This window comes from Maniola jurtina, chromosome 17 (genome assembly GCF_905333055.1).
Source record: "Maniola jurtina chromosome 17, ilManJurt1.1, whole genome shotgun sequence".
Taxonomy (NCBI): domain Eukaryota; kingdom Metazoa; phylum Arthropoda; class Insecta; order Lepidoptera; family Nymphalidae; genus Maniola; species Maniola jurtina.
In genome coordinates, this window is record NC_060045.1 from 4608968 (window position 1) to 4618881 (window position 9914).

Here is a 9914-nt window from a genome sequence, read left to right on the forward strand (position 1 = left end):
GGGCTTGCCTTCCAACTCGAGGACCTACTCTCCCGCGGGTAACAGACTCCCCGTGTCTATTACCCGGAGGCCCTACTCAAGGGGGCAAGCGACGGTCGTGTGCAGCTCGCCTGCGCCCGATTCTCTTGCAGTGCATGGGATGAGAGCTTTCGGCTTCCTCTCTCAGCCGCTCCGCTGCCTTCTTCTGCGTCATTACTTCCTCGCTGAAGGAGACCATCGCTTGCCAGGCTCTGTCACTGTCCACCATGGATTTAATCACGGCGGGAAATGTGAGCTCCTGCCCCATAATATCCACCAGTGACTGGCGAGGCTTCGTCCACGCCTGGCACTCTGCCAGCGTATGTTGTGCCGTGTCTGAGACACTACCGCACTGGTGGCTTTCCTCTGTGGGCTCTCTTCGCACCACCCTGCACAGGTATCTTCCAAAGCACCCGTGCCCCGTAAGAACCTGTACAAGGTGGAACGTGAGTGCTCCATGCTTCCTCTTCGTCCAATCCTCGAGGATGGGATGGATAGCTTCGATAATCTTATGACCAGCAGTGGGTGACTCGAGCTTCCTCTGCCAATGGAAGAGGAGCTAACCTAACCTAACCTTAGCTAACCTAACCTAAGGCCCTCCCCCCGCACGTACGCGCCCCTGCCAACGGCCGCGGTCCAATTTATCACATTGCCCGGCTAAAAGTAGGGAATTATTCATACAGCCCGGTCCAAGTGATAAATTCAAGCTATCTCAAACACTGATTTATTACATGGACCACGGGCCGTCGGGAATTATTAATAATGGCCGGTCAAAGTGATAAATTAATCACTTTGCCCATCACGTTTGGGCATTATTAATAATGGCCGGTCCTTATTAATAATGCCCAATTAATCACGTTGCCCGTAACATAGTTATCTTACTTTGAAAATTGAAACACATTTAAAAAAATTTTTTTATGTGACCACAAATTCACGATTTTCGGTTTTATTCCTTTACTTGTGCTATAAGATCTACCTACCTACCAAATTTCATGATTCCAGGTCAACGGGAAGTACCCTATAGGTTTTCTTGACAGACACGACGGACGGACGGACGAACGGACAGATAGACAGACAGACAACAAAGTGATCCTATAAGGGTTCCGTTTTTCCTTTTGAAGTACGGAACCCTAAAAATAAGAATTGCTATACCTACCTACCTAGTGAACAAATTAAACCCAAAATATGGACGTAAGCTTTGCTCAACTTTCAGCCAAACAATTTGTGAAGGAACGATGTGGATGGCTTTGAAACTAGTCGGGCATCGACTATTTTCTATATTCATTCATCAGACATTCTATACCTACTTTAAAAATAAAAATTTCCGACGAATTGAGAACCTCCTCCTTTTTTGAAGTCGGTTAAAAAGGAAATCACTTACAATAGTTTAATCTTTTGATTTAGTTTCTTATGATATACTTTGGAGAAAGATGGAGGAAGCAGGTGTGCAACAGGAGTTGCTGAGTGTTATGCATTTTTGGTATGCAAATCAGATAAATAATGTCAGGTGGGGGAGGGAGCTCTCTGATTCATACAGGTTGGAGTGCGGGGTGAGGCAGGGGGGGTTGACTCGCCGAAGCTCTTCAACCTGTATGTTAACGGACTAATCGAGGAGCTCAGCAGCAAGCCAGTAGGTTGTTGGATAGACGGCATTTGCGTGAATAACTTAAGCTATGCTGATGACATGGTGTTGTTGGGTCCCTCGGCTGGTTCGATCAGGGAGTTACTTCAAACCTGCCAGGAATATGCTGCCAGACATGGTCTGATATACAACGTGACCAAAAGTCAATACATGGTATTTAAGGCCCCTCGTAAACAGGTGACATACGAACCAAAAATTACATTGAACGGAGCTTCACTCATACGTGTGCAACAATTTAAATACTTGGGTCACTATGTTTCGGAGGACCTTAAAGATCATGTCGACATCGAGAGAGAGAGAAGGGCCTTGGCAGTTAAATGTAATATGTTGGCCCGCAGGTTCGCCCGATGTAGTAAAGAGACAAAAATCACGCTTTTCAAGGCATACTGCCAAAACTTCTACTCGGGAAGCTTGTGGGTCAACTTTTCAAAAAAGGCCATAGACACCCTAAGGGTGCAGTATAATAATGGTTTTAGGATGCTGTTGGGCTTGCCGCGGTTCTGTTCAGCCTCAGGCATGTTCGCAGACGAGCGGACTGATGACTTCTTTGCAATAATGCGGAAGAAGTCCGCATCACTGCTGAAAAGACTGCGCTCAGGTTCCAACAGCATCCTGAACATGTTTGCGAGCAAGATGGACTCACCAATGCTTAAACACATTATTAAAGTGTTGGTGAGGCCACCTTTGTAAATAATTCTGTCTGTTGCCACGAATATAGTTTAGGTAAGGTACTAACATTAGGTTTTTAAGTGTCTGTATACTAACAAATTGAGCCATAGTTGCTTTAAATAAAAGGATTATTATTATTATTATGTATATAACTCACTCTCACGCCCGGTTACAAAATAGATATATATAAAAGCCAAAGGGAATATAATATACTTACATACATAAAAATAAATAAACCTACATACACATTTACATAAATACATACTTGTACCGGGCGGAGGATTACGCCCCGGCAGGGGAGACCAAACGGCCGGGGGTCAGGGCGACAGGTTGAGAAAGCGGCGGACTATCCTAGCCGAGTCTAGCAAGACCGCTTTTTGCATCCTGACTGCGAGCGAACTGCCACGGAACCCCAGTCGCCTCAGATGGTGAGCGAGGCTGACTGGGATCAACCCGTTTGCAGATATGACGATTGGGATGATTTCGGTGGACTCCACATGCCACATGTCGGAAACCTCGTGAGCCAGATCAAGATACTTGCGTTTTTTCTCCGTCTCAGCTCTCACGAGGTTCTCGTCATATGGAATGGTGATGTCCACCAAAAACACCCTCGACTGTGCCCGGTCCACCACCACGATGTCAGGCTTATTCGCTAGAATAGTCCTGTCCGTGATGATGGACCGGTCCCAATAGAGCCGGACTCCGTCGCGCTCGAGTACCGGCACCGGTGTGTACCTGTAATACGGCAACCTCTCATCCAGGAGACCGTACTTCAGAGCAAGCTCTTGGTGAAGGATTTTGGCTGCTTGGTTGTGTCTGTGCAGATACTCAGTGTTGGCAAGCGCCGAACATCCCGAAAGCACATGTCTGAGCGACTCACCGGGATGGCGACAAGCTCGACAGATGTCTTGAGTGCCATCCTTCAGAATGTACTTTCGGTAGTTCCGCGTCTTGACCACCTGATCTTGTATCGCACAGACAAACCCTTCGGTTTCCCCGAAGAGGTCACCAAAGCGCAGCCATTGCACGGACGCTTTTTTATCTACGTGTGGCTCATTAAGAGCTTTAAAAAAGCGTCCGTGCAACTCCTTCTCCTTCCACACGGTCTCCCGGTCAGAGGTGCTAAGTACCACCGGTTTCTGCCACTCGGTTTTGGCTAAGGATAGTGGAGTGAGTCCTTTATCACATTCTATGACGTCTCTATGCATGGGGGACCCCCTCATCGTCTCAAAGTAGGTTCTGAGATTGGATATCTCCCGGTTATGCATGGTCTTGACGCTTAATACGCCTCGACCTCCACACTTCCGGGGGATATACAATCTCATCACAGACGATTTTGGATGGTGCATGCGATAGAGAGTCATAGTCGTGCGGACTTTTCTGTCCAGGGCGTCAAGTTCGGTCTGAGTCCAGCTGAGCACGCCAAAGGTGTACATGAGGACGGGCATAACCCAGCCGTTATAAGCTCGGACCTTATTGGCGCCTGACAAATAACTTTTACAGATTTTTGTCAGACGGCCAAAAAAGGCCTCGCAAACAGACTGTTTCATGTCCGCCTCTTTTACACCTAGGGATTGTGACATGCCCAGATACCGGTATGACTCAGCTTCAGAGAGGGTCTTAATGTTGGATGGCTCGAGACTAATCTCGGCCGAATGAGTAACCTGTCCCCTCTCCACATGTATGACCGCACACTTGTCCAGTCCAAGCTCCATCTTGATGGACTTGCTGAACTCAGTGGTGATGTTCAGCAGCTCCTTCAGGCGGGTGGCATTGGGTGCCAGCAGTTTGAGGTCATCCATGTACAGAAGGTGAGGTACTTTTGTCCCTCCTCTCCGAAACTGAAAGCCTGTCCCCGAGCCCTCCAGCAGGGTGCTAAGCGGGTTCAGAGACAGGCAAAACCATAGCGGGCTCAGACAATCACCCTGGAAGATACCCCGCCCTATCCTTATCCGGTCATCGGCAGCCGCCAACCGCTCACCATGGAGACACAGGATCGTGCTCCACTGCCCCATGCATGCCTCCAGGAAGTCTCGAACTGCACTGTCAACTTTGTACAGCTCAAGGACCCTCAAGAGCCATGAATGGGGCACCGAATCGAATGCCTTTTTGTAGTCGATCCAGGCGGCGGAGAAATTCCGACGGTTGCGTTTGACCAGTTGGCCCGCAACGGAGTCGATGAGAAGGAGCTCCTTAGTACCACGACTACCGCCCCGACATCCGTTCTGAGCCCCAGACATGATGTTATTCTCGTCTATGTGACGGGAGATCTTGAGGCTCAGAACGGATGTCAGTGTCTTATAGATGGTAGTAAGACACGTTATGGGGCGATACTTAGCCGGATCGGTGGCATCGGTTGACTTTGGAGCTAGGTGAGTGATCCCGGTAGTGAAAAGGCTCGGGAGCGCCCTCTGCTCGAGAGCCTCTTGGAATTGTCGAGCCAAGGTCGCATGGCAAACCGAAAAACCTTTCAGCCAGTAGTGATGCAGTCCGTCGGGTCCCGGGCTTTTCCAGTTCGGGGCCCGCCTTACTGCACCAGCTACATCCTCCGCAGAGATGGCAACCGGGCTCATCGGTTCTATTCTGGCACATGCTTCCTCTACCGCCGCAATCCAAGGGCCCTCCTCATGTTCCACCTCTCTCGACCACACCCCCCGCCAGAAGGTGACTAGGTCGGCCGGGTCCGGTCGCTGAGAGGTAGAGCAGACTGCTGGGCACTCCAGTCTTTTGTAGAACCTTTTCTGATCACTCGAGAAGAGGCGATTTTGCTGAAATCGCTCAACCCTTGCCGAGTATCGTCGGATGCGGTTCCCCCATGCAGCGATTTTCTGCTTCAGGTCGTCGATGCGCTCTGTTAGCTTTTGCGCGATGTCAGGCTGGTCCAACCTGACCCCACACCCGTTAAACGCAACTCTAACAGAGCGCACAATCCTTGGCCTAGCGTTGCCCGACCTGAAGCTTTGCAGTCTGCCAATGAGGACTCTAGCCAGAGTGATACGGTGTTCTATTCTCCTCTTCCAGGCCGGTTCCGCGCTGTGCCTTGTAGCAGCAGCACGCCGCGGCCCCAGAGTCTTGGCACCGATGAATCGGTGCACGGCTAGCGCCGCTCCGAAGAGAATAGAAGCCGTATCACCCAGGCCAGTGCTGCTCTCCAGATGTTGTGGCAGCATTTTGTTTATGGCCTCAATGACATCCCGCGTCGCTACATTTAGTGTAAGTCGGGAGAGCCGCGGACGATTCTCTAGAGGAGCGCTCCGGATTTCAGAAATCGCCTCTTCGAGAATCCCTCTCATCCGCTCTATATCAAGGGAGACTGTTCCCTCAGTGTCTTCCTCCACAGGCAAATCTTGTGACGTGGTAATTGTCTCCTCGCGGACAGGCGCCGCCTGGGAGACGATTTGCTCTGCGGTAGGTGCTGAGACTTCCGGGACAGCCTCACGTCGTAATCGTTCGAGCTCGGTAGCGTTGAAGATGTTAGAACGCTGAATATACCGAGCCCGGTCTGCCAGGTTTTGTTCCGTGACAGTTAAGTTCGGCTCGAGCAGCAGGAACTCGCGGTACATTGCCGCTCGGTAGCCAGTCCGTCCGGTTTCCCCTCCTGTCGCCCTGTAGTACGCACGCATGACATTCTCGTTCATGAGAGAAGTCCAGCGCATGCGGCGTACACCACCAGCGGCGGGCGCCGAAGATTGGGCCCTGGTGGACCCTGTCGGAGCCAAGCCATCTGGTGGGGATGATGGATATGTCGACCGGCTAGGTGGCAGCGCCGGTCGACTGGTGGCACTGGCGGCCCGCATGCTGCCACGCCCAGCGCCAGCTCCAGGCGCGCCCTGGCGACCCCCAGGCAGCGGCCCTATTCGCTCATTCCTTATTTCGTTATCCATCATATAAAAGGGGGGGGGGGGGGGGGGGAGTGGCGGCTACATCACTCGGGGTCCACTCAGGTCCCCGAGGAGGCTGTTTGCGGCCAGCGCGCCGAGCTTTGGGGAACTTGGATGTTGATCAGTTCCCCAGTTCCCTTAGTCGCCTCTTACGACACCCACGGGATGAGAGGGGGTGGCAACATTCTACTCTGCCGGTGCCACACGGCAATTATTATTATTATTATTATTAAAATAATTATGAAGGTTTTTCTAAGGCTTTCATAAAACTAATTTATAAGACGACAGCAATACTTACTTTGCAATTAGACATTGTAAGGTCTACATCTCCTGAGGATGCTCCGGTGTCGGGGTGAAACGCGCGTCGAGTGGTGTTGGAATTTGTGTGGTGCTGTGTACTATACAGATTTCGTTGGTTTGGCGGATTATAGCAAATTAAGCTTTTGGTTCCTTGTATATCATGGACGCAAAATAACGCCTGCTTGTATAATACTTACTTATTGCAAAGCAAATATGAGATTTAGTGTTGAGGATGGCTAGGTGTTCACTCTTGCCTTGGAGTTACTACTTAAGTACTTATGGTATCGTTGTAGGAAACTCGGACGCCCATACCTCTGGCGTACATATTAGTAAAACATAAAGGTACGTCCATAATGCAGCGTACATGAACGCACGGGCTTATCATCGTCATTTTCATAATGCAGGAGCTCGTGTATAATGCATGCGTGCGCTGGGAAGCGGCGTATTAATTACATATATCGCTTAATTATTGATTTTTAGCATTAAATGCACGGACATTTTGGCCTGCCCGGCCAGATTTATGACTGGCCGGTAATATACGCCGTCTAAATAGCTTTAATAATGGAGTTCGTGGATGAGGTGAAATTTCAATGGTGTAACATGGGAGGAACGTTAGCTGTTTTCATTTTAATTGGTGGATGGATGTTTTTTCACATAAATACTTACATGTTGAATGTATTCGACATAATACATACTATTATATTATATATTTATTTATACTTAGTCTAATGTTATAGGTATATAATATTATTTATACTAATGTTCAAAATACTTAGTTAAGTAGGTACTTATGTCCATCTATGGATGAGCTAGCTATCTCTGCTCTGTTAAGCTGATGGGCTACGAAAAGGTAACAGATTAAAAAAAACGCACTTTCGCATATTTGTATGGATTTGGTTGTGGAAGTGGAAAGATTTCCCTTTATCTTTATGGGGGCTTAAAAATATGGGCTGAAATTAGAACACTAGTGAAAACCTGCGCTTTTATTATATCACCGAATCACAATCCAATACCAATAACCATTTGACCCTACTTGTAGTTTTAGTGATTTCTCAACCTCGCTAACTACTTATGTAAGTAGGTAAGTATACCTATAGCGTGCCAAACTCGGAGTCAATGCCTCTGCTTACACCTTACATGCAGCATTGAGCCCGCGGCACCTATCTACGCAACGTTCGTTGACCTCTAGCGTCAGTCAGATGTTTTATTTGCATTAAGTATATTGCTACGTTTTAAAATAAAGGTTTTTAGTATTCATTTAAAACTTCACGTTTTTTTTGTAGTATTTTTTTAGAAATCACCAATACTATCATCTGCCTTCGTTTTTTCTAGCGTATTAATTATGTATAACGTATGTAATTACCCTTTATATTGAAAAATAGGTAAATCATATTATTTGACGGTTATCTTTCGTAAAATTTGCAAGTTCCAGCGGGCAGTTTTAATTTGGATTAGAATATGGTCAGTATTGTAAGGTTATTTTTATTAAAAATTGATTTGAGTTGTCAAAAATAATATAAAATTATTAATTTATCTAATGCAGGTAGTTTGATAAAATCGATATTTGGCATTCGATGTCATACAATCTGTTACTAGGAGGCCGACAAGATTGAACTTGCATAAATACGGGTGTTTCGAAGGTTTTAATTCAGTCTCCTTCCGAGATTCGGAGCGATATCGCATATTTTCGGTATTTGGATTGTGAACTGAATAATTAGATGTTGTGATAGCAATCACGCTCTAATTAAATTATTTATTTTGTCATTAGTTTGTTTAGATTAAAACTCTCGGATAACCTCTACACATTGAACCTGATGTTTTTTGTGTTGGTTTGAGAGGACATTCCAATAATTCGATAAAAATATTTAAATAATACCTGCTTTTCTGAGTGACGCCAATAATTCAGAAGCGGGACGTGTCTCACGTTGTCTTAATTTCGCTTTGGTATCTTTTTGTAAACAACCCACATTTGATTAAAATTTTTATTGAGTTTGATTTGGTGATTAAAATTTTTAGTTTTTTTTTAAGAATTTAGTCTTTTGTGAAGTGGAAAGTAATTTGCAATAAGTGGTTCAGATTTTGTATACATCGAATGAGAAGTTAGTCGTTTGGATTTATGTTGACTTGATATTAAAACTGAGAGTTCGGCAGTTCAAGGGTAGGTTTTAATGATTTGACGGAGGGCAGGATAGCCCATGATTTGGATTTGACTTAGGGCAAGGAAGCCCGCGACTGACATGACAAGATTGATTAGAAACACGAGGACGTGTTAAATTCAGGACGGCCGAACTGTAAGGTTATTTTTAAAAATTGATTTGAGTTGTCAAAAATAATATAAAATTATTAATTTATCTAATGCAGGTAGTTTGATAAAATCGATATTTGGCATTCGATGTCATACAATCTGTTACTAGGAGGCCGACAAGATTGAACTTGCATAAATACGGGTGTTTCGAAGGTTTTAATTCAGTCTCCTTCCGAGATTCGGAGCGATATCGCATATTTTCGGTATTTGGATTGTGAACTGAATAATTAGATGTTGTGATAGCAATCACGCTCTAATTAAATTATTTATTTTGTCATTAGTTTGTTTAGATTAAAACTCTCGGATAACCTCTACACATTGAACCTGATGTTTTTTGTGTTGGTTTGAGAGGACATTCCAATAATTCGATAAAAATATTTAAATAATACCTGCTTTTCTGAGTGACGCCAATAGTATTTTGTAAAAACATAGTCTGCTTTGTACCCAGAAGATGCACCGCCTATAAATTTTTTGGATGTAGGAAACAACCTGATTAGGGTTGCCGTTTAATTAAGGCGCGGCGAGCGCAGTTGCAGCATGAATGGAAATATTTAATTATCGCCCCGCGCGTAAATTTCCCACGGCTGCGATAAAGAATAAACATCGGCATTGTCTTTAACCCTCCTTAGAATTACTGCTTCTAGGGTTGTCACTGGGAGGTTTTAAAAACAATTTGCGTTACAAAGAATTTTCTTAAACTGCAGTAGGTATTTATCTTTATCTTTATGTGGAGTCACAATGATTGTACCTTAGGATTAGTGGTGTCAAAAAATAATTTATCCATAATACATATTCAATATAAAAAAATATTCAGGATATTAGATATTCCTTAAACCCCATATTTAATATAAAATTTTTAAAGCAATACATTTTCTATTAGTAATTGCTTTTAAATTTGACGAGGCGTTTGCCAAAGATAGACCTACGATCTACGTCACACGATATCAGTAGCGAATATCATACGCGATAAAATATTATATTCTATCGCTACGCATTGGTTTTTAATTCGTTTGGAATATCGCCTCTCGGTAGTTTCATTTATCAAATAGATTCTTTCGATTTTGCTATTCAATCAGGACAGTAGTTTTATTTATTTGTG

At 45.3% G+C, this 9914-nt stretch overlaps 1 protein-coding gene across 1 annotated transcript; it reads right to left on the reverse strand.

Annotated features, from left to right (window-relative positions):
- Positions 1-2058: 2058 nt before the first annotated feature.
- On the reverse strand, positions 2059-6213 carry LOC123874016. Its single transcript, XM_045919160.1, has 2 exons — positions 4664-6213; positions 2059-2308 (listed from the first exon to the last, which is right to left on the reverse strand). The coding sequence occupies exons 1-2, from the start codon at positions 6211-6213 to the stop codon at positions 2059-2061; spliced, it is 1800 nt and encodes a 599-aa protein (XP_045775116.1).
- Positions 6214-9914: the final 3701 nt, after the last annotated feature.

Bases quoted from the DNA above. Each gene is read 5' to 3' on its own strand.
- LOC123874016 (XM_045919160.1), bottom strand. From the start codon at position 6,213: ATGGATAACGAAATAAGGAATGAGCGAATAGGGCCGCTGCCTGGGGGT. The intron at 2,309-4,663 runs GTATCGCCCCAT...AATGTGTTTAAG, and splicing joins GATGCCACCGATCCGGCTAA to CATTGGTGAGTCCATCTTGC.